This window comes from Hyla sarda, chromosome 5, assembly GCF_029499605.1.
Source record: "Hyla sarda isolate aHylSar1 chromosome 5, aHylSar1.hap1, whole genome shotgun sequence".
Taxonomy (NCBI): domain Eukaryota; kingdom Metazoa; phylum Chordata; class Amphibia; order Anura; family Hylidae; genus Hyla; species Hyla sarda.
The window spans coordinates 285,433,246-285,459,245 of NC_079193.1; the positions used below are offsets into that span (position 1 = coordinate 285,433,246).

Below are 26,000 nucleotides of genomic sequence, written 5' to 3' on the forward strand. Positions count from 1 at the left end.
CGTAGTGGAAGCAACAACAAGACCCCGCTCAGCCCCGACCGCTTACCTGAACTTGCGCCGAACTGCTGCGTGTCAACTTCCGGTCAGCTGACTACGGCAAGTCAGCTGATCAGGGGAAGCAAAGAACCCGCGGCGCACACTGGTATCCGGCCACGGGCTCTTATGGGTCCTTCCAGCTCCTCCCACAAATACAGGCTAACTTGTTAGCCTTTACACATATATATATATATATATATATATATATATATATATATATATATATAGATAGATAGATAGATACATATTACTGCTGTGCAAGGTAGGATTTTTGGCACCAGTATAGTATGGAACATGATGTACAATACATGAGATGTTTGACGGCAAGTTTTCTAGAAGCAGCTATCATTCCAAAAGAGTTTTTTTTTTTTCTAAATCAAGGTCAGAATAAGACAATTTCTACCTGGACATGCAAACTTTTGATCGCCACTCTATGTCTAACTACTGTGCATTTTACATTAACACCTCTATGTTCTTGTGAGCTATTATTAGATTCCAGGCACATCGCAATATTTAATGTGTAAATGGACTATTTCTAAGCCGCACTAAGTGGTATTCAGTGGTGACATGTCTCCTAAACTCTCCATTTGCTTCCAAGCCATTTCAATTTCTTCATCTTGACACCTCCACCTCTCAAGACATTTTAGATGGTTCGCAGCAAAATGCAAAGGTCACTTCTCTATTATAATCCTTCATCGCTGAGGCTTTTAACACTGATCAACAACCTGACAATTTAAAGTCATATCCTGTAACTAGTACACAGGTTTAATATTGATTGTTTTTATTTTTATGTAGAAAAATCTAGTATCCAGTTCATGACATTTGGAAATGGTCATGTAATCATCCTCTTTCGTACCGTTTCCAAAAGGGAAGTGGATTGAAAGTAGAAACAGTTGAACTGGAAAATGATGGAGACGGAAACTTGGTGACAGAGGAGGATAGCAAGCAGCATGGCCTCCTGTTTGTGAATAGAAAAAGAGAGGGGGAGATATATTTAAACCATTTTACTAAGTATTCAGGCTATTACTGTGTTAGAATGTGCAAAGATGGCTGTACATTTTTTATTTTTATTATGGGTCTCCTTCTATATACTGTGCATGTGTATATATATATATATATATATATATATATAGAGAGAGAGAGAGAGAGAGAGAGAGAGAGAGAGAGAGAGAGAGAGAGAGAAGAGAGAGAGAGAGAGAGATGAGCGAACTTTTGAAAAAGAATTCAAAAATTGGGTTTGATACAAATTTATTCATGGCAAATCTATATTAAAACAGCTATTTATGGAATACAGAGAGCCTCAATAGGGGTGTAGAACACTTTGCTTTGTTCTAACATGCATATGGAGTGTGCTGGGGTGTTGGCAGAATTAGGAGACTATATAGTGGCTGAATGATACAGCATGGAGGTGTTGGCAGCATGAGGAGACCATATAGTGGCTGAATGACACAGCCTGGAGCTGGCAGCAGCATGAGTAAACACTAGGGCTTCACAATCCCTAAGATTAAAAGATGAATTTTGAAATTTAAATTGAAGATTTATGGTAGCTAGTGCTACCATAAAAAATGTTTAGGCCCAGGCCCAGCAGCATCGTTAAACCATATATTGGCTGAATGACACAGCCTGGAGGTGGCTGAAGCATGAGGAGACCATATAGTGTCTGAATGGCAAAGCCTGGAGGTGGCTGAAGCATGAGGAGACCATATACTGGCTGAAGGGCACAGTCTGGAGTTTGTGGCAGCATGAAGAGACCATATAGTGGCTGAATGGCACAGCCTGGAGGTGGCTGAAGCATGAGGAGACCATATAGTGTTTGTATGGCAAAGCCTGGAGGTGGTGGCAGATGAGGAGAAAATAGGGCTTCACAATCTCTAAGAATAAAAGATGAAATTTGAAATTTCCATTGAAGATGTAAGGTACCTAGTGCTACCATAAATATATATAGGTAATGTACAATACAGGAATATGGGTGCACTACTGTGGTAGATGTATACAATGACATTGGCTATCCCTCAACACTGATGTTAAAATTGAGACATTCGCCAGTGTATCCTTATATGAAGGACACACCAGAGCCCGCACACCAACGCCAAGGTTTCTCAAGATGGTGCGAGACCTACGCTAATCCTACATGTGCTTGATAAGCAAAACAGGGGCCAGTGGGCAATTACGGCAGCATTCGGTCGACTCACAACTTCCTCCCAGATACCCTCCAGCGTGACTGAGCACACATGCAATGGGAGGAGGGAGGCAAGCTGCAAGCCCCACCTGAGTTGGCTAATATGGGTGCCTGGCCTCACAGGTGCTACCATAATGCTGCCTTGAAGATATTCAAGGCGCATTAATTTTGGAGTTTACACACCTCCAAGTATAAAATTTAAACAAACAACAAGAAACGTGGTCTCAAATGGCTGGAGGTGCTCAACCCCAAATGCGGTTGTGCATTTATACTGGGGGAGCAGATCATGCCCTTGTAGTCCGTTGCTAAGGGCGATCCCCAGCATAAAAATGCATACAATGGAGGATGCCTGCAGCGGACTACAAGTGCCACAATAGAATCCTACACCAGATAAACGGTGTGGATGTGTAACAATTAGAATACAATGCAGGAATATGGGTGCACTACTGTGGTAGATGTATACAATGACATTGGCTATCCCTCAACACTGATGTTAAAATTGAGACATTCGCCAGTGTATCCTTATATGAAGGACACACCAGAGCCCGCACACAAACGCCAAGGTTTCTCAAGATGGTGCGAGACCTACACTAATCCTACCTGTGCTTGATAAGCAAAACAGGGGCCAGTGGGCAATTACGGCAGCATTCGGTCGACTCATAACTTCCTCCCAGATACCCTCCAGCGTGACTGAGCACACATGCAATGGGAGGAGGGAGGCAAGCTGCAAGCCCCACCTGAGTTGGCTAATATGGGTGCCTGGCCTCACAGGTGCTACCTTAATGCTGCCTTGAAGATATTCAAGGCGCATTAATTTTGGAGTTTACACACCTCCAAGTATAAAATTTAGACCACGTTTCTTGTTGTTTGTTTAAATTATATACTTGGAGGTGTGTAAACTCCAAAATTAATGCGCCTTGAATATCTTCAAGGCAACATTAAGGTAGCACCTGTGAGGCCAGGCACCCATATTAGCCAACTCAGGTGGGGCTTGCAGCTTGCCTCCCTCCTCCCATTGCATGTGTGCTCAGTCACGCTGGAGGGTATCTGGGAGGAAGTTGTGAGTTGACCGAATGCTGCTGTAATTGCCCACTGGCCCCTGTTTTGCTTATCAAGCACAGGTAGGATTAGCGTAGGTCTCGCACCATCTTGAGAAACCTTGGCGTTGGTGTGCGGGCTCTGGTGTGTCCTTCATATAAGGATACACTAGCGAATGTCTCAATTTTAACATCAGTGTTGAGGGATAGCCAATGTCATTGTATATAGGTAATGTCCTAGGCCTAGCAGCATCACTAAAGCATGTAGTTGCTGAATGACACAGACTAGAGCTGCCAGCAGCATGAGTACACAAGAGGGCTTCACAACCCCTAAGATTAAATGATGAATTTTGAAATTTCCATTGAAGATGTATGGTACCTAGTGCTACCATAAAAATATATAGGCAATTTCCTGGGCCCAGCAGCATCACTAAACCATGTAGTTTCTGAAAAGAGATGTCGCGAATTGTTCGCAGGCGAACAGTTGCCGGCGAACTTAGCATGTTTGCGTTTGCATCGCCGGGCGAACATATGTGAAGTTCGATTCACCCTCTATACTTTAACATTGCGGTAAACTTTGACCCTGTGAGTCAGAGTCAGCAGACACATTACAGCCAATCATCAGCAGACCCTCCTACCTCCTGCACGGACGCCATTTTACCTTTATTCGGCATGCTGCAGGCTTAGAAAGTGGAGGGACAGAGAAGCTGCTCCTGCAGTAATAGGGAAAGCGATAGCTAGGTTGCTGCTAGGTGGTGTATTCAGGGTCCCCTTTACTCCTAAAGCACTAGTCTAACATCTGCTTTAAGGACAGCACCCAGAAAAAGCCCTTTTTAGGGCTCAAATATCAGTCCGTGTGTCTTGCAACAGCTGGAGGCACCCTGGTTGGGAGGGAACCGCTGGTCAAAAGGGGTACTTCAGTGTAAAACTTAAGTTCCTTCAAGCAACTAACTACAGTATTAAAAGGGCTATAAGTTCAGTCCGTGTGTCTTGCAACCACTGGAGGCACCCTGGTTGGGGACTCTGCTTAAAAGGGGAACTCCGCTGGCAACCTTTTTTGCTCATTGACACACTAGTGCAAATCCCATTTGGTGTGACAGTTGTTCAAATAAAAAATAAAAAACCTTTTTTGGCTGTGAAATAAAACCAGTGCTGCCTAAAGGGGGGCTCTAACTATTTGCTGCCTAATATGGGGGAATCTACGTGCTGCCTAAAGTGGGGCTCTATGTGCTGCCTAAAGGGGGCTCTAACTATGTGCTGCCTAACATGGGCGAATCTATGTGCTGCCTAAAGGGGGGATCTAACTATGTGATGCCTAAAGGGGGGGGATCTAACTATGTGCTGCCTAAAGGGGGCTCTATGTGCTGCATAAAGGGAGGCTCTAACTATGTGCTGCCTAATATGGGGGAATCTATGTGTTGCCTAAAGGGGGGATCTAACTATGTGGTGCCTAAAGGGGGCTAAAGCACGTTATTCCAAAGAATTTAGGAATAATAGGTGATTTATGCCATTTACGGATTAAAACCAGACTCTGCATCAACTGTGTAATTTTCCATGGGAGTTTTGCCATGGATCCCCCTCCAGCACGCCACAGTCCAGGTATTAGTCCCCTTGAAACAACTTTTAAATCACTATTGTGGCCAGAAAGAGTCCCTGTGGGTTTTAAATTTCGCCTGCCCATTGAAGTCAATGGCGGTTCGCCCGGTTCGCGGTTCGTGAATTCGCAAATTTGTGATATTCACAACAAAAAATTTAAATGCAAATATTCGTGCCCAACACTACAAACCATATATTGGATGAATGGCACAGTCTGGAGGTGGATGAAACATCAGTTAAACATATATATTGGATGAATGGCACAGCCTGGAGGTGGCTGCAGCATCTGTATACCATATATTCAATGAATGGCACAGCCTAGAGGTTGCTGAAGCATCTGTAAACCATATATTGAATGAATGGCACAGCCTAGAGGTGGCTGAAGCATCAGTAAACCATATATTGGATGAATGACCCAGCCTGGAGGTGTTGGCAGCATGAGGACACCATATAGTGTAATGACACAATGTGGATTTGTTGGCAGCTTGAGGAGACCATATAGTGGCTAAATGACACAGTGAGGAGTTGTTGGCAGCATAAGGAGACCATACAGTTGCTGAATGACACAGCCTGGAGCTGGTAGCAAAATGATTAGACACTAGGGCTTCACAAGATTAATTTTGAAATTTTATTGGAGATTTATGGTAGCTAGTGCTACCATAAAAACATTGAAGATTTATGGTAGCTAGTGCTACCATAAAACATTTCAGGCCCAGGCCCAACAGCATCAGTAGACCATATATATTGGCTGAATGACACAGCCTGGAGGCCATATAGTGGCTGAATGACACAGCCTGGAGATGGCTGCAGCATGAGAAGAGACCATATAGTGGCTGAATGAGACAGCCTCGAGGTGGCAGCAGCAGCAGCATCAGGAGTCCTGAAAGTGACCCGGTGACAGAGAGGTGCAGTGGGAGGCAATACCAGTACCCGGTGACGAAGGTGGGTGAAAAAAGATCTGATGCGGAGGAATGTTTGTAACTGGGAAGCAGCGCCTTAAATCTGTTTGGCACTCTCCATATTTGTGAAGTGTTGGTGTGGCACCATGGTCAATCTACTCTCATGCATCAGGCATTGGTGGTTGGAAATCCTGGCGGATCCATGCCTGATTCATCTTCACAAAGGTCAGTCTCTCCACATTTATCGTTGACAGACGAGTTCTCCTTGGCGTGACCATGGCCCCCGCCGCGCTTAACACCCGCTCTGATGGCACACTACTGGCTGGGCAGGACAGCTTTTCCAGGGCAAACTCTGCTAGTTGCAGCCACAAATCAAGTTTGGCAGTCCAGAAGTCCAGCGGATCTTTAAGTTGTGTTGGCATGGGCATGTCAAGGTGTGACACTACCTGCTGGTTCAGGTCCTGCTCCAGGTCTACCTGCTGCTGATTAGTTGCTTCACTATGCGGGTAAAGAAAGCTACTCATCAGCAACATTAGACTCAGGCTGCTGCTGCTGATGGAGCTGGTACTGCCCCTGCCACCCCATCCCTCCCCAGCAGCCATGGCAGTGGAAGGTGAGCGCAGGGGGCCCCCCGATTCAGACCTACAAGATGAAGGACGACGGCGCCGATAGGCATCGGCCAACTGACTACATAGGAAGCCTCTGTAGTAGGTCACTGTGTCCTCCCTCTCAGTAGGTGTAAAAAAGGCCCCAATTTTGTGGCGGTAGCAAGGGTCCAATAAGGTGGAGATCAAGAAGTCATCCCGCTGCCAAATGGTGACAATTTGGCTGTCGCTACGCAAGATAGTGAGCATGCATTGTGCCATTTGTCCATTTGTGCAAGTGACTCAGAGGGACTCCCTGCCTCCATCTCCACTACATGCTGCTACGGTGTGTCTGGGTCCTCTGTCTAGCCTTCCTCATAACCCTCTAGCTCCTCTGGCTGCTCCTGCTCCTCCTCTAATGTCAGATTACTAAAAAAAAACGCCAATTTGGCAAAACCGAAACTGTGCTCCACTGTGCCCCTCCCCCTCCTCCAGTTCAGCCACCACAAGGCTCATGTGGCCGTGAGATATAGGCGCCACGTCTCCAGTGCCCTGACCAGCCATCATTTCCAACATGTGTTGTAAGAAATGAAGCAGTGGAATGATGTTGATCATCCTGTAATCCTGGCGACTTCCTAATAATGTGGCTTCCTCAAAGGGCCTGAGCAAACGGCAGGTGTCACATATGAGCTGCCAATGGTTCATATTGAAATTACACAGGGGAGTACCCCTATCCGCTTGGATCATCAAGCAATCGGTGATGGCTTTTCTCTGTTCGTACAGTCGCTCCAAGATATGGAGGGTAGAATTCCAACATGTGTCAATGTCCCAAGTCAGACTATGTTGGGGGATACCGTGCTTTGCGGTGTACGAGTGGCTGAAGTGCATGAAAAATGTCCTTCCCATTCTTAGGATGTCTTGCAAATGGGGGGACTACTTCAGGAACTGTTTCAAAACAGATTGAACACTTGTGCCATGCAGGGCGCATGGCTCAGCCTTACCAGTCGCAGGGCATGCAAGATGTTCTTCCCTTTTTCAGTCACCATGGTTCCCATTTCCAATTTTTGTGGAGTAAGCCATGCTCCGATTTCTTTACGGATCGCTTTTAGCAGTTCCTCCCCTGTGTGACTCTTTTTGTCAATCAAACCATGTAAAGAACAGTGTGACACCGCCGTGCCCTGCACACATGGTATGCTGAAGGGCAAATGAGACTTGTCTGGGAAGTGCAGGCTGAGGACACCGTGGAGGATGAGGAGGCAGAGTCGTACACTGTCACAGGACCAACCGCCTGAGACCATGGAGGAGGAAGCGGCATGACTTGTCCAAGTTGGTGTTGTGGAGGAACCTCATTCACCCAGTGACCCGTAAAGGACATGTATTGTCCCTGACCATAGTTACAGCTCCAGACATGCTGTGCACTTTGGTAAACACCGACAGTCTCAAGGATTGGCCCATCTTCTCTTCCACAAAATTGTGCAGGGCTGGTACTGCCTTATTTGCAAAGAAATGATGGCTTGGCAACCTCTACCTCGGCTCAGCACAAGCCATCAGTTCTCTGAAAGGTGCAGAGTCCACCACTTAAAAAGGGACGGACTGCAGCACCAGCATCTTGGACAGGAGCACATTCAGCTTCTGCGCCATTGGATGAGTGGGCGCATGCGCTTCACCTTCTGCCGACATATCTTGCATGTGGCTATGTGAACCTCCTCTGGATGCTTGATGAAAAACTGCCACACCGCCAAGTAGCTGATTTTCCCACCAACAGTCCACACTAATTTACTGCTACTGCCGCTGTCTCCAGGAACCCCTGTTCCACTACCTCCTGGGAAAGTAGGCTGCCGTGAGGCAGGTGGTCTCCCCCAGGCAAGTTTGGCTCCAGAATTTCCACTTCTGCACCATGCTGACTGCTAACCATGCTACCACCTTGTTGGCTCAGCTGCTGCCTCACGGGCAACCTGCAACTCTCTTCTCCTGATGATGATGAAGCCCCTTCTGCACCCGGCTCCCAATTGCGATCAGCTTCATCATCTTCAAGTGTCTGCACGTCCCTGATGTCCTCCTCAGGTTCCTCAACAGTGTCTGCTTCAGGACCCTGAACGCTGGCAACACCGCCTCCCACGTCACTCTCCTCATCACTACTTGCCCACCTAGCAGGGGGAAGCGGCGGATTAACAGGTATAAAATAGTACACTATTTAGATGTACGTATGTGGTATGCACTTTTGAGGGCAGAAAAATGCACTACAGTACGCTTAACCCCTTAACGACCAAGGCCGTATATTTACATCCTTGTCCTGCTCCCACGATATAACGTGGGGTCACACGGTGACCCCGTGTCATCTCAGAGCTTCCCGGCTGCTCAGTGGGGCTGATCGGGACCACCGCAGTGAAAATGTGGTGTCCCGATCAGCTAAGACGCAAGCGAAGGTCCTCTTACCTTCCTCCGGCGAGTCCGTTTGGCGATTGATTGCTCCAAGCCTGAGATGTAGGTTTGAGCAATCGACCGCCGATAACACTGATCAATGCAAAGTGATTTTGCAGTGATCAGAGTAAAAGATCAGTGTGTGCAGTGTTATAGCCCCCTATAGAAGCTATAACACTGCAAAAAACAAAAAGTTAATAAATGTGATTTAACCCTTTCCCTAACAAAAGTCCAAATCACCCCCCTTTTCCCATTAAAAAAAAAACCATGTAAATAAAAATAAATAGAAACATATGTGGTATCACCACGTGCGTAAATGTTCAAACTATAAAAATTTATCATTAATTAAACCAAACTGTCAATGGCGCACGCGCAAGAAAAATCCAAAGTCCAAAATAATGTATTTTGGTCACTTTATATCATGAAAAAAATGAATAAAAAGCGATCAAAAAGTCAGATCAAATTTAAAATGGAACTGCTAAAAACTTCAGATCACAGCGCAAAAAAAATTAGCCCTCATACTGCCCCATACGCGGTAAAATAAAAAAAAGTTATAGGATTCCAAAGATGATAATTTTAAACATATAAATTTTCCAGCATGTAGTTGTGATTTTTTCCAGAAGTACGACAAAATCAAACCTGTATAATTAGGGTATCATTTTAATTATATGGACCTACAGAATAAAGATAAGGTGTCATTTTTACCGAAAAATTTTCTGTGTAGAAACGGAAGCCCCCAAAATTTACAAAAGGGCGATTTTTCTTCAATTTCATCGCACAATGATTTTTTTTCCATTTCACAGTAGATTTTTGGGTAAAATTACTAATGTCACTGCAAAGCAGAATTGGTGGCACAAAAATAAGCCATCATATGGATTTTTAGGTGCAAAATTGAAAGGTTTCTGATTTTCAAAAGGTTAGGAGGAAAAAAAAAATGAAAGTGCAAAAATGGAAAAACCTGTGGTCCTTAGGGGGTTAATAAACATATTGGAGGAAAACTTTTGGCTGTCCTTTCACAGTATGTAGGCCCTTGACAGGTTAACATGTACAAAATAGTACACTACTTAGGTGTACGTATGTGGTATGCACTTATGAGGGCAAAAAATGCACTACAGTACACTTATAAAAGTATCTGAGTTTAAAAAAAAAAAAAAAAGTCGGTGAGTACTTTTGCCTGGACTTTCACGGTATCTAGGCCCTTGACAGATTAACAGGTTTAAAATAGTACACTATTTAGATGTAGGTATGCACTTATGAGGGCAGAAAAATGGGGTACAGTACGCTTAAAAAACGTATTGGAGTACAACACCGGCCAGTGATTACTTTTGGCTGTCCTTTCACAGTATCTAGGCCCTTGACAGATTAACAGGTACAAAATAGTACACTACTTAGATGTACGTATGTGGTATGCACTTATGAGGGCTTCAGAAATTATTAGAGTAAAACACCAGCCGGTGATTACTTTTGGCTGTCCTTTCACAGTATATAGGCCCTTGACAGATTAACAGGCACAAAACAGTACACTACTTAGATGTTCGTATTTGCTATGCACTTATGAGGACAGAAAAATGCGGTACAGTATGCTTAAAAAACGTATTTTAGAAAAACACCAGCTGGTGATTCATTTTGCCTGGACATTCACAGTATCTAGGCCCTTGACAGATTCACAGACACAAAAAAGTACACCACTTAGATGTAGCTATGTGGTATGCACTTATGAGGGCAGAAAAATGCACATTCACAGTATCTAGGCCCTTGACAGATTAGCAGGTACAAAGTAGTACACTGCTTAGATGTACACATTTCTTATGCACTTATGAGAGCAGAAAATGTGATACAGTATGCTTAAAAAAACTTATTTTAGTAGAACACCAGCCGGTGATTACTTTTGCCTGGACTTTCACAGTATTTAGGCCCTTTACAGATTAGCAGGTAGAAAATAGTATACTACTTAGATGTATGTATGTGGTGTGCAGTTATGCACTTATGAGGGAAGAAAAATGTGCTACTCTACGCTTAAAAAAACATATTTTAGTAAAACACCAGCCAGTGATTACTTTTGCCTGGACCTTCACAGTATCTAGGCCCTTGACAGATTAACAGGTACAAAATAGTACACTACCTAGATGTACGTATGCTGTATGCCCTTATGAGGGCAGAAAAATGTGCTACAGTATGCTTAAAAAAACATATTTTTGCACAACACCAGCAGTACACAACAGTGCTGCAGCACAAAAAAGCTGTGTACTAAACACAAAATTGCACTCTTAGGAACTATGGGACTATTAGGAATGGACTGCTGGGTATTATACCGTCTACAGACTCGTATAACCAGCAGATGATTTGTTGTGGAATAAAGACACAGGATTGCGCTGAAAAATTCTTCCTGCCTCCTCTGCTAAGGTTTATGAAGTTGAGGCAGCTTGTTGAAATGTATGAGGCAACACACAGCTATCTGCCCCTCTCTGTAATACAATGCTGAAGAAAGTGACTGGGAGGTTAATAGCTGCAGTAAAAAAATAAAACACTGCTCTGTGTCCACCAGAACACTGATGTGACTAGGATGTGAAAAGCTGCTGGAATGAGCTTTTCTGTGTAACACACACACCGCAATGTCTGTCCTATCTCCTTGCAGTGTAATGAATGATATGACAAGCCGCAAAATTGCTGACAAATATATAGAGCTGTGACATCACAGGGGTGACTGGCTGCTGATAGGCTGTATCCTGCATGTGATTCAGGGTCATCCCATCTACTTCCCTTCCCGCCTTGCTGTCCCACCTTCCCAGCGTTCCCTGCCCCATGTACTGACATGTGGATCCACCATTTTAGATGCACTGGAGCCTGGACAGCAGGAAATTGAGTTTAATTAAGAGAATTGCGTGCTAGAATCACTTCACTATTTGCATTTGTTGCAAATCGAATATTTAATGAAATTTGTAACAAATGCGTTCGTCATCTCTCTCTCAATTCGCATCTCTCTCTCTCTCTCTCTCTCTCTCTCTATATAAAATATAAAATATTTTATATTTATAAGCATACAAAAATCCAGATTGAGCAGCACATCAATATGGCAGGATGTTGATGCAAGCTGCAAAAGCTCAGGTTAGGAGCTCACAGATATCCACAGACGTAGAAAAGCTGCTGCAGCACACAGAAGTAGTGAATTCAAGTAGTTTTATTCCATTCTTTAGCAATGTTTCAGCCACCCCTGTGGCCTTTCTCAAGCTCCTTGAAAAGGCTGCATGGGCGGCTGAAACATTGCTTTAGAATGGAATAAAACTACTTGAATTACTACTCTTGCATGCTGCAGCAGCTTTTCTATTTTTGTGGATATATATCTTCTCTGTTGCACATTTATGACTGCTTAATGTAACTCATTGCCCACATACACAATGGCCCTGATTTACTAAGAGTGGAGTGCAGGTTTCTTTGTGGGTTTTAATTCCCTACAATTTTTTTCCCTACATTTTGCACTTTTCCCTACAATTTGCTTCTTTTATACATGCTCTGATCTGTAGGGTTTTCCTCAGCTCAAATCCACCACATTTTCTGTGGAAACCTAAGTAAATATGTAGGGTTTTTGTGAAAATCTCAGGAACACTCCCTTTTTCTGTGACCACGTCCCCTTTTCCCGACAGTCACACCCCTTTTTCAGTTTTTTTCAGTAAAATGGAGAGTTGGTCGGGTTTTTTCATTTCTGGCGCAGACAGAATTCTGGCGCAGACAGAATTCTGGATCAATAAGACAGAATTCTGGCGCAAATTCTGGCGCCAGATTCTGGCGCTCAACCCGAAAAAATATGTTGGGTTTACAATAGTAAATCAGGGCCAATGTAACGTATTCAATGTCTTGATTCATGTCTATAAAACAATTGTAAGACAATAATTGACCATGTAAATCTCTGCAATACATGCCATAAGGCATATACATAAGGTACAACAAAACACATGTGCATATTAACAAGGGACCTTTCTTCAAGTATTTTCATCTTCATGATGCCATAAATCAACTGGTGCCAGAAAGTTAAACAAATTTGTAAATTACTTCTATCAAAAAATCATAAATCCTTTCAGTACTTAGCTGCTGTATGATCCACAGGAAGTTCTTTTATTTTTGAATTTCCTTTCTGTCTGACCACAGTGCTCTCTGGTGACACCTAAGTCTATGTCAGGAACTGCCCAGAGCAGGAGAGGTTTGCTATGGGGATTTGCTTCTACTCTGGACAGTTCCTAAAATGGATAGAGGTGTCAGCAGAGAGCACAGTGGTCAGACAGAAAGGGAATTCAAAAAGACGAGAACTTCCTGTGGAACATACGGCAGCTGATAGGTACTGGAAGGATTAAGATTTTTTTTAATAGAAGTCATTTACAAAGTTGTTCAACTTTCTGGCACCAGTTGATTTAAAAAAAAAAAATGTTCATCCTCTGCAGCCCCGTCTCTTGGGATGATGTCACGAGGGAACAAAGCTACACAAAAAGAGGCCCGGACTAGCAGCTAGATGATAAGTAACATGCTCTTCAGTGTACACATTATACAGCCATGTGGAAGGCTGTATAATGCATACACCGCTCCCCCCCTCCCCAAGGATTGCATGATTATATGAGTAGTGAGAGGAGAATAAGCAGTTGCCAGACTATTCACTGCATCACTGCTAAGGAGGAGGTATAGTAACATCCAACATGTCCATGTAGGCACTGTCATTTGAACAAACTTTTCATAGATCAATAGTACAAGTGATTATGAAAACTTCATATTGATAGACAAAAACATTTCTTTCTTCTGTTATCCAACTTTTCCCTCTCCCCCACCTTCCGAGGCTGCTTTAATCTTCTTCTCTAAAATTACTATGATTTTTGTCTTGTGCCTGCAAGACAAACAATGCACACCTATGGAGAGGAGAGGAGGGTGCTTCACTCACCATTGCGGGGATCTGCAAATTATAGATGAAGCCTGTATAGCAGAAATCATGTGACAAATACCATATACAAGTTATATAATGGACAGAAATGTGCATAATCCGGGCAGCTTATCCTGAAAAGTCATGTACGCTTTAAATCTTCGGATCAGATTTTTTATGCTCATTTATTAAAACCTGTGTAGAGGAAAAGTTGATGAGTTACCAATAGCAACCAATCATTTTGCTTCTTTCATTTTTAAAAGGGCATCTGAAAAGTGAAAGAAGCGATCTGATTGGTTGCTATGGGCAACTGGTCAACTTTTCCTCTACACAAGTTTTGTAACAAGGTCCAATAAAGCACACAATAACTATGAATTCACGGGGAAGTAAAAAAAATTAAAAAAAATTGGGGCATCAATCTGTTTATATAATTCATATGATATGTTTGTCTCAATCTCCTGTTTTGTGAATTTTATAAGATTATTATTTGACTGAAATTATTAAACTTACCTAAGGGTATGGTCATACTGAACTGATCTTCAGCGTATTTTCACTGCGGATCCGCTGATTACGGACCCTACAGTTTGCCTCCTGCTGTGCCTGCTCGTAGCGGCCATCTGCAAGTCGCTGCGTGCATGTGCAGTGTACTTGCACATATGGCGGCTGCTATCAGCCTAGCTTAGGTAGCAGGGGGAGCGGCCTTCGAGTGCACTGCCCATGTGCACGGCGACTCGCAGATGGCTGTGTGTCTGCTCGTAGCACCAGATTGATGCCACAAGCAGGCAGACACAGCTGGGGGCACGCTGTAGGGTCCGTCATCGGCGAATCTGCAGTGTAAAATACACTGTGGATCCGTTCCATGTGCCCCTTCACTAAATCTAAATGTTTCTATATCTATTGTATTGCCATTGTCCCTGGAGTACTGAATAGAGGTTAGCTATGTAAAGCATTGGGTTATAGTTCTTCTCTCTTAAAGAATACCATAACATTTGAAATATGTTTCAGTTATATGATGTAAAATACTCCGGATCTAATCTTGCTTTGTTAAACTTAGATGTTTTCAATGAAGGAAACCATTAAGAAGGAGATTTATCATTCTTTTCAAACCTATGGCTTTTATATGACAATTTTTATTACTTACTTTTGCTTACGTGCAACCTTTTAATCAAATAGTCGCACGACCTTGATCAATAAATTACATGTAAGCAAAACCCAGGAAACTCACTTACAAAAGCATTTTTTAAAGCAGAAAAGTTTTCTCTTATGTTTATAACCAAAGTTTATTTATTGTCAGTAGTGTTGATAGCGAGTCGCAGGGAGGGGGGGGGGGCGTACCGCATCGGGTGACACCCTGAATGGCCTACCTGGCACTAAATAGATACACTCCAACTATCCCGCAACAACCCATCCAAACTCCTCAGAAATATAAAAAAAATATTAAAAACATACTATGCCGCACCATGAATATCCGTACTCTGGAGGATTTTTTGTTTAATTTTGAGCCCGCATTTTGTGACGTTGGTGGGCGGAGTCTTGCGTTGCTGTGCTGAGGCAGGAGTTTATATCAGGAAGGAAGACAGCGCAGCACCAACGGGCACATAAACAATAGTGAAGCCACAAAAAAAAAAAATGGCTCGGTAGGTTACCCACCCCAATATGTGCATGAAGCTGTATTACTATGGATGTTTCTTTTTTTAAGGAAAAATTTTAGTGCCACATATGGGTAATTTACGTAGTCTGTAAAAATTCTTACACAATTATTTTGTTCCTTATTCTATTTTAACACAACATTAATTTTAAAATTTAGTGTACGTGTCCTAAAATAAACAAGGTGTGCAGTGTGTATTTTCAACCTTAAAATTGATAGTTATTAGTTATGTAATTACTATTATTTTTTATAATTAACATTAATGTAGTAGCTTTGTTTCATGATGCAGAACAAAAACAGTTGTTAAAGTGGGTGTTAATGTTCTTTTCTGCGGACGTATGCACTTTCTGTAAGCCAGGTTGGACCTGGAATTCATATGCAACTTTTAAATGGAGATGCAACTTTTTTCTTCATAAATAGCGACTATCGCATTTGATAAATACATGACCACTGCAAAGTAAAAAATAAAAAATGACTACTTGAGCAGATTTCAGAAATGTGCTTTGGAATACACAAAAATCAAAAAGTCGCAGCACATATACAAAGGTCGCATGTGCGACTTTTACGCAAAAAAAAAATCTACTACAGAGCTTGATAAATCTCCTTCTAAGTGATAACCACAAGGAAAAGGAACAAGTTTCAATATACACTGCAGTTAACCTTTCATATTTAAACGGGCACTTTCATTAAAACTGACTATGATTTATTTGTGTTTAAAAAAGCTGCCACTAGGTGTCTCACTACTTGTCCAGAGCACATTTCCCCCTATCTCTTGCACAAATGTTGGACTCCTGCTGGCCTGGCAGAAGTCCAAAATCAGGAAATGCAGTCTGGAGTGGTGGTGGTGGGGGGGGGTGAAGCCTTAGCCAATCATTCTCACACACTGAACTGATCTTGGCTGTGTGTAGCAGAGTGAGGGAGGAAGTTCTCCCCTGCATGGCTTCAGATGATGTCACGCCTGATGGTGTCACGCCAGATGGTAACACCCCTTTCCAGTCTGTGAATCTGACTGAGCAGAAAATACAGGGCAATATCATGGTAGAAAGCTTAAAAAAATAATAAAAATAAAGGCAGAGGGTGATTTATCATGATAGGGCCAGTGAACTGGGAGGATTATAAAATTTAACAAGATCATGAGAGGTACTCATATTTACTGTACCTTCTGCCAAGATTCAAATGTTTGAGTTTCCAAAAATCTAGTGGTCTCTCCAATTAAAGAATTAGTGGCCTAGTTACTGAGATAATTAAACTAACCATGATATATGCTTATTGCAGCCAAGTACAGATACATATATATTTTTTTTTACTAAAGGGGTATTCCAGTTTTTGATATCTTATCCCCTATCCAAAGGAAAGAGGATAAGATGTCTGATTGCAGGAGCTCCGCCGCTGGAACCCCCTGCGATCTCCGTGCAGCACCCGGCATTCTGTGCCAAGTGCTTCTCCAGTCTTGGAAACGCTGATTTTCCGAGAAGGAGACATGACATCACACCACGCCCTTTTGTGACGTCACTCCATGCCATGTGGCCATACCAAATATGTTTATTTTGATTGTGTTTACATGTTTTTTAATATGGAAATGGGAAAAGGGGGTGAGTTGAACTTTTATTATGAAAGGAGTTTTTAAACCTTTATCAAACTTTTGTTTATACTTTATTGGTCCCCTTAGAGGAATTTTAGGAGGAAACATTAGATTCCTCATACAGATTAATACAGTGCATTTCTATTGAACTACTTTGATCTATATAATCTGGGCTTCATTGGCAGAATCTACTTAAGGGAGGCTCTATCAATGGCAGAGCTTGGACCATGCGAAGAGGTAGAGAAAAAAAGGACCAAAGATTTCCAGGCGCTGCTAGCTCAAAAACACCGGAGGCACGAGTTATAGATGAAAGATCCTAGCAGGGATCATATTTATAAAAAAAAAAAAAAAGTACAGATGACGCGTTTCGAGGGTAACCCCCTCTTCCTCAGACGGTTGATCTGAGGAAGAGGGGGTTACCCTCGAAACGTGCCATCTGTACTTTTTTTTTTTTTTTTTTTTTTTATAAATATGATCCCTGCTAGGATCTTTCATCTATAACTCGTGCCTCCGGTGTTTTTGAGCTAGCAGCGCCTGGAAATCTTTGGTCCTTTTTTTCTCTACCTCTTCGCTTGCTTCAACAGGACAGGTTTACCTGACCCCTGCGGACCCTCTGGCTGAACAGCCTGCTCCACCAATATACCTCTTATTGAGGTGATATGCACTATTTCTTCTCCTCCAAGGTGAGCAGCCACTTTTAAGGGGCTTTACTACTCCACATCTACTCTAAGGGTAATACACGAGGCGCCGTTTGCGGTCTTTTTCTTTTTTCTATATTACCACAGAGCTGGGACCAGGACAGGAGGAGAGGTAAGCCACCTATACAGTGGATCTTATTCCATGACCACCCCCGTGCTATTTTGCTGCAGGAACCTGGTCACCTTGTCTGAGATGCGGTTAACAGTATTCCGAGATTTAAGGAGATGACTCTCTGGCTTCTATAGGATAGTGTTTTAGGTTCTATCACCTCTGCAGAAGTGACCCTTGTGCAGGGAGAGGGGAATGGTGAGCCATCAACAATTTTCAAAGATATATATATATATATATATATATATATATATATATATATATGTTACCTTTCATTGTAATCTTGAATGTTATGAATGTTATTATGTTTTCTGAGCTAGGGATATGTCATCAAGAGGCAGTTCCATCTACAGTTCTAAAAATATAGGCTAGGGATGCCTTAACCTTCTAAGAATACAGATGCCTCACATCAAGGCAGAATTACATCTTGAAAAGTATAAACCATAATAGTAAAATAGATTGTTGGTGTCAACTGAGTTACAGCATAAAAATCCACATATGTCAAACACGTGTAGGTTAGATTCACTATGTTGCTCAGAGTGAGGCAGGCAGGCCAATAGTGTTTCAATTTTATCACCTAATTCAAAAATGGCGGCATCTTTAGATTGTGACCTTTGAATTGTTTTATTTTGACCAGGACCAATAGATCTCTTTGAGCTTGGTCCCAAAGGCATGTTTTGGCGTGCCTGCCCCCACGGTCCTACCAGCAGACTACCACGGCCTGTACAGGAGATTGTGGGGGGCCCCAGCGCTCGGACCCCCCCCGCGATCTAGAACTTATCCCCTATCCCTCGGATAGGGGATTAGTTATAAGCAATACAGATCTCCTTTAGTAAAAATGTATATAACTGTAGCTTTATAGGTATCTTAACTAACCACAGCCACAATATGAGCTACATTATATTCTGCTGGAGGAGGACACATCCGCTTGTAAAGGGTTAACATGTTAGAGAAGGATACACCTTCATTTAAGGGGTTAATATGAGCCTTTAATGCATACACACAGCCCAGCCACACTGACATCTGTGACAGATTTTCCCTCTGTTTCTGCTTCTTCTTCTAGCCTCTTCCTCCTGCTCCCTAATAAACAGTACTCCTTCCTACATTGCTGCCTAGATGATAATTTTAGCATGAAGTTAGAGAATGGCGTGAATCTTTCCTCTGTTTATATATAAAGTACGCATAGCAATTCATTTTCTTACCATATTATTAAAAGCACAATAAAACCTATATTAAAAATGGCTTGTGTAGAAATCACCTCTGGTATATAGATAACTTTGAAGCTTGTTTTAACCTCGATGTTATTTTATATTGTATGAAATAATTTAATAATTAAAATATTCCAACAATTTGGTAAAATTGACAAGGCTGCACTGATTTTATCCTCGAATAAAACTTGAGGTAAATTTAAGTACCCATTCACACAACATAATTTCTTAGGGGAAATCCAACATTAGAATTCTGCTCTGCAATTTTACTGTAACAGCCTACCAGTGTTTTCAATGGGATTCCATTGCACTGTGCGCACACAACAGAAAATCTGCAGCAAAATATGCACATGTGAAAGTACCCTGAATTTGGAACAAGATGCATAAATAAACAGATAGATAGCAAAAAAAAAAATTGATGTGTTTTTAAATTATATTATTGCTGTTATTACAAACTTATTAATAGAACATATTCCAAATTCTAATTCTAGGAAAGAACTGTAGCAATACGAAGACAAACTGTAGGGGGATTTGGACTCAGCATAAAGGTACAGTATACATCTTTTAAACAATTTCTTAGTGTAAAAGATGTAATCCAAACATTAAACATTATCATCTATCCAAAGAATAGGTGTTAAAGGGAACCAATCATCAGATTTTACCCTATACAGTATAACATTTGACAAAGCGTTATATAGGGTAAAATCTTTATCCTCACCATCCCCGGGGACTCTCCTGCCCCCATGGATGGTGAAGATATGAAGTTATAAACTAGTCCCCGCCAACCCCACAAGTAGTCCCCTGGGCGGGGAGCTCCTCTTACCAGGTCCCGTCACTTCGTTCGGCAGCGACGCCCATTCAGCTTGATTGACAGGCCACATCATCGCACTGCTCCATCTGTTCAGTGAACAGAGCGATGACACGGACCTTCAATCAAGCTGAGGGGGCGTCGCTGCCGGCCAAAGTAAAGGGACCTGTTAAGAGGAGCTCCCCGCCCAGAGGACTACTTGTGGGGCCAGTGGGGACTAGTTTATAACTTTATATCTTCACCATCCCTGGGGGCAGGAGCCCGGGGTTGGTGAGGATAAAGATTTTACCCTATATAACGCTTTTCCAAGCATTATATAGGGTAAAATCTGATGATTGGTTACCTTTTCTAGCTGATTGATGCCAGTCTGGAACACTAGGAACACCACCGATCATCAGAATGGAGGTTGCTTGTTCTCCAGGGGAATGAAACAGCAGCATGCATGCTTGGCATTTGCTCCCTTCACTCTTTCTGGGACTTCTGAGTTAAGGCAAAGTCTGTACTCAACTATCATCAAAAATTCTATAGAAAGTAAATGGTGTAGTGCTTGAGCATATACACTGCCACCTCCGTTCTCATGACCAATGGGGGTCTCAGTGGCCAGAACCTAATCAATCAGCTAGTTATCACCAATTCCTTTGGATAAGGAATCATTTTTATTCCTGGAACAATCCCTTTAAGATATAAATGTAAAAATATAGCTTAATTATTATTATTATTATTATTATTATTATTATTATTATTATTTCTAATAATAATAATAGTAATAATGTTATTATTATATTTATAGATTCATGATGCATATCTTGAAGTCAGAGTTGCCATAATATTCCTTAGCAGACAGTTACCTAACCTAATTAGCTAATTTAGTATAAGGCATGCCAAGATGTTATTCCTGTTACTTCTATCAGAAGAAGCAATGTAAATTTATTTTATCATAATGCTGCCCTGGTGCTCCACATCAATCATATTTCATTATAATAGGTACAAATAAGATATTTAAAGAATCACATTTTCAATGTTCCATGTTAATTAAAGGGGTACCAAAGTATAGGGGATAAGATGTCTGATCCTGGGGGTCCCCTGCAATCTTGGCTGCAGCACCCCAGACATCCGGTGCACGGAGCGAACTTTGCTCTGTGCCAAATGACTGGCGATGCGGAGGCTTGTGACATCAGGGTCATGGCCCGCTCATGACATAATGGCCATGCCCCCTCAATGCAAGTCTATGGGAGGGGGCGTGACGTCCACCACGTCCCTTCTCATAGACTTGGATTAAGAGGGCGTGGCCGTGACATCACGAGCCTAAGGTGCAGCACCCGATCGTCTAAACGAACACCGGGTGCAGCAGGGAGATTGTGGGGGGCACCAGCGGTGGGATGCCCACGATCTGACATCTTATCCCCTATCCTTTGAATGGGGGAAAAGATGTGTAGGGGCAGAATACACATACAATCACTAATGGTCGACAGCTGGTAAATTACACCTTAGGGGTGGAGTACCCCTTTAAAGATCTGGTACAAAGACTTTTCATGGTACTGGTATAATCTCTTGAAAATTAAGTCAGGCCTAAAAAGAAATTTTGGACAAATGAACTGGATTAAATCAAGCCTTTTGTCGTGTTATCTCTATGAGTATGTGTCCAGGTGGAGGTGCCATTCCCAAAATGCTGTGTGTTTAACTTTTACTCATTGCAGTTATACATTTATTCCTGGATTTCTTGATATGTATTTTATTTTTATTTTTTTCAGATTTAGATATTGTATTTTCTTTACTTGGTTATTTTATTACCTGTAATCAAACTAGAAATCACATGTAATTTACACTTTGGACTAATTTGCTGTGAACAGGGGAAATGATCCTTGGTTCTTAATTTTACTATAATTTTAACCAGCAGACACATTTTTCCCATGTCATTAGGCCTCTTCATTAACATCCACCTTTGCTTTCACTAATATATGCAGACAATGGATCCGTATGAAACATCTTTGATCAAAGAAGGGAAATTACATGTCTACTAATTAGCAATTTTGTTATCAAGCCCACACTGTTCCTATCTATGCCGCGTAGCTATAATGAGAACATGTATTTTACATTCATTTTACCTAAAAATTATTCATATGTGCCTGCATAGCAATTTCGTTTTTTTTTTTTTTTTACATAAATAGAACACTCTTACAGTAGTTCGGGAAAGTTTATATAATTTAGCATGTACTTTTATTTTCGGCCATGGTTAAAAAAAGAATGGGTAAACTATTAATCAACAAGTGCTCAATATATACCCAGTGACTCAGGCATACCTATTACATAGTATGTGTGATCTCTTAATTTACCAATATTAAGGGTAATGTATCACCTAGATTATTTTTTTCTGACTACAGACAGATACTAAAACATCTTCTATTTTTTTATAATCATTTTTTTATTTTCTGATTGTTTACTTTTTTATGGGTGCTGCCATCTTGCCTTAGCTGTTTTTAACAGCATATAGTGATATGCTTTACAGCCCCATCCTATCCCATTCATACATTGAAGGTGTTACTGTGCATTCTCTGTGACCTTTTCAGAGGTCTTTCTACAGGTAGGGGGACACTAATCTCTGCTGTGAATGGTGTGGTTTTTATGGATTTTATTTTTTTTGTATTTATTTATATATTTTTTTATTAGTATTTTTTTTTTTTTTTTGAGTGAACCCTTTCACTGTCCTCCTGTCCTCCTGCTCCTGCTGTGAAGAAAGGCATTAATGGAAAATGATCTGTACAGGACAGGAAGACTTAGCTTTTTTTTCGGACCTAGTGGTCAGAATGGAAACTGCAAGATTGCATGATTATTATAAAAAATAGACTGCACCGTAGAAAACTAGAAAGATGTGTCACCAAAAATTCTTTAAAAATATGATTAACATAGAAACATATAATGTGATAGCATATAAGAATGATTTGTCCCATGTAGTCTGCCCCTATGAATAGTCACTGGTCTTACCTTATATGAAGCATAGCCTAATGCCCATCCCATGCATGTTTAAACTCCTTCATTGTATTTGCAGCTATTACTTCTGCAAGAAGGCTTTTTAATGCACCCACTGGTTAACATGAAAAAATAATTGACACAATGAGCCATTTTATAATGCTACATTCCTTTAAAAGGGATATTCCATTGATTAAAATGTATCACCTGTCCACATGATAGAGGATAAGACTATGTTCACATGTCGGAATTTTGCACAGAGATTTCACAGCAGCAGAGACCCATTGTACTCAATGGGATTCTGCTGCGCTGTGCACACGGCAGAATTTCCACACCAGAAACATGCTCTCCACAGATAGAATAAACCCGTCAATTCTTTCTGTGGAATCTGCACGTAATGCATTGCCGTCTATGAGACTGCACATTCCCGTTTGGGTCATGCCGGCACCCGCAGTCTGCGGAATGTCTAGATGGAGATTTTCCATGCAGACATTCCGACGTGTGAACATAGCCTTACTGTGTGATTACAGGTGGTATGTCCTTTGTGACCTCCCATAAAAATTGGACAGAGCCTTTTTCCACTAAACAAAGCAGTCGGCATGCCAATTCATTCATTATAGAGTCATCAAAGATAGCCAAGTCCAGCATTCAGCTATCTCTGTGGCTCCATAGAGAAAATATTGAGGGGTTGGGTGCATGTGCTGACTCACTGCTCCATTCAGTGGGAAGAGTCAGGGACCCAATCTCATGGTCACGGAATACATTTTCATTGCTGTAACACATCTCAGCAATCTCTTTCTTGTTGTAAGGTCCCTTTTACATTTACATTTTAATCTTCCTTTGCAAAGACAACAGATTTGCAATTTTACCATTGCAATGTTGTATGTCCACATCCTTTATTTTACAATAATCATTTATAAAATTGTTTTAAAAGCAGTACTCTAGATCAATATTCTAGATATTGATTTAGATCCTCTCAATTTATAAGGCATGAAATGCTATAATTAAGAATAATAATAATAATTATTATTATTATTATTAATAAACAGTTGTATAGTTTATTTATTTATTTATGCTTTTGACTGAATACAAACTGGGTGTGAAAGAGTAAAAGTGAAACAACAAAACAAACACAAGTGTGTAGAATTCCGTTATAATGCTTCTATCAAATGGAAAAGCAGTGCAAAAAAAAAAAAAAGCAGGATCATTATGAAAATATAGGTTGGAAAATTGGCACAACATTGATCCCAAGGCTGCAGTTACCCTATTCAAAGATGCATTCAGTTTTCCTTTCACAGACAGTAAGGCAATACATGTGTGAAATATGTGTTAAAAACAATAATAAACTACACGTACCACAAACACCTAAGGTTACTAGGTGCCACAGTCTTTAATAATAATGCCCTTAAAGTAGAGTGGGTATAAATTAAAAAATGAATAAAACATCAGGTCGGTATGATTAGTAGTTCCACATTCTGTATAGTAACCTGCAATGTAACATACCGTATTTCTCGCCGTATAAGACGCACTTTTTCTTCCCCAAAACCGGGGGGGAAGTTGGTGCGTCTTATAAGGAGAATACACACCAATTGCGGCGGTCCCTGCGGCCATCAACGGCCGGGACCCGCGGCTAATACAGGACATCACCAATCGCGGTGATGCCCTGTATTAACCCTTCAGATGCAGCGATCAAAGCTGAACGCCGCGTCTGAAGCGAAAATAACACTAACCCAGCTGTTCAGTCGAGCTGTTCAGGACAGCCGTGGTGAAATCGCGGCGTCCCGAACAGCTTACAGGACACCGGGAGGGACCTTACCTGCCTCCTCGGTGTCTGCTCCGTGTCGGGATCCCCTGCATGGCCGGCGCTCTTCTTCGTCGTCATCACGTCGTCGCGCACACCGTCCCGTCATCCAATAGGAGCGGCGTGCGTATTGGTGTGCATATCGGCGTGCATAGCAACGTCATGGCAGCGACGGAGAGCGAGGATACCAGGCAGCAGAGATGTTCCGGAGCGACAGGGACATCCCGGGGACACGGCAACAGCGATGGAGGGTGACATCCAGGGCAGCAGTGACGAGCGGTGACTGGTCCGGAGCGGTGGGGACACGTGAGTACTACCTCCTATACCAGTGGTCTTCAACCTGTGAACCCCCAGATGTTGCAAAACTACTACTCCCAGCATGCCCAGACAGTCAACGGCTTTCCGGTCTTGCTGGGAGTTGTAGTTTTGCAACATCTGAAGGTCCACAGGTTGAAGATCACTGTCCTATACTTTACATTGTATTTGGTTCAGAATCTTTATTTTCTAGATTTTTATCCTATAAAATTGGGTGCATCTTATATGCCGGAGCGTCTTATATGACGAAAAATAGGATACATAAAATTCTGTGTATCATAGAACCTGAAAATATTTAGTATTAATTCTAGACTACAGTCTATGGGAATTTAATAGTGAGAATACTGGTCAGTTTCAGCAACAACTTGTTCCGGCTGTTGTTTACAGATGAACCAAATATTGTTAGGATTTGTTTTTCTTATATACGATTGTACAAGAAAAATATGGAGGGCTACCCAAACAAATCTCGGTCTTGTATATAAAAAAAGAACAGTATCAGCTGCATATCACTGCAGCAAATAGTCACTTACTCTCGCCAACCAAATCAAGTATTTTGTGATCCCCCTCTGGTCTCTTTTTAAGGGCTTAGCATATGCTGCAACAAATAATACTTCAAAAAGGCAATTTGTTATACTCACAGAAAAGAAGGAAAGAAAATGGAAATGCTGTTATTACTCGACATCAAAATTACCCTCATTTATTTTCAGAGCACACTGCTCTGTGTTAATGTTGAATGTTAATATTCCTTAACTTTACTGAGCATAAAACACTGTTCCCATGTGAAAGATAGGAAAAAAAAAAAAAGATTGCTGCTTTTATAGTGCAACAAAATATACTTTATGTTTAGTCTGAGCATTGTGTTTTAAGGAGAAGAAAAACGAAAAACTAGGAATGCTGCTTGTAACATTAGTTTGCAAGAATTTAAAACCGTGTTTGTGTGCACTTAGTTATACAAAACATTATATTGAGAGATTGTTGCTACATGTCTGTTGTTAATATTAGGGTTGAGCGGCATAGGCCATATTCGAATTCGCAAATATTCGCGAATATATGGACGAATATTCGTCATATATTCGCGAATATTCGCATATTCGTATTGTTCTCGTTTTATTTTCGCATATGCGAAACTTCGTCTATGCGAAAATTAATATATGCGAAAATTAGCACATTCAAAATTAACATATGCGAACAATTCGCATATGCGAAAATTTG

At 41.6% G+C, this 26,000-nt stretch overlaps 1 protein-coding gene across 5 annotated transcripts in view; it reads left to right on the top strand.

The window, feature by feature from the left end:
* Positions 1-26,000, top strand: part of SNTG1 (syntrophin gamma 1) — a 647,197-nt gene that overhangs the window by 436,028 nt on the left and 185,169 nt on the right. For all 5 annotated transcript variants that reach the window (XM_056521890.1, XM_056521891.1, XM_056521889.1 and 2 more), the window contains one exon: positions 19,389-19,445. In XM_056521890.1, the coding sequence (XP_056377865.1) occupies positions 19,389-19,445 (57 nt within the window). The remainder of the gene's footprint in view (positions 1-19,388; positions 19,446-26,000) is intronic.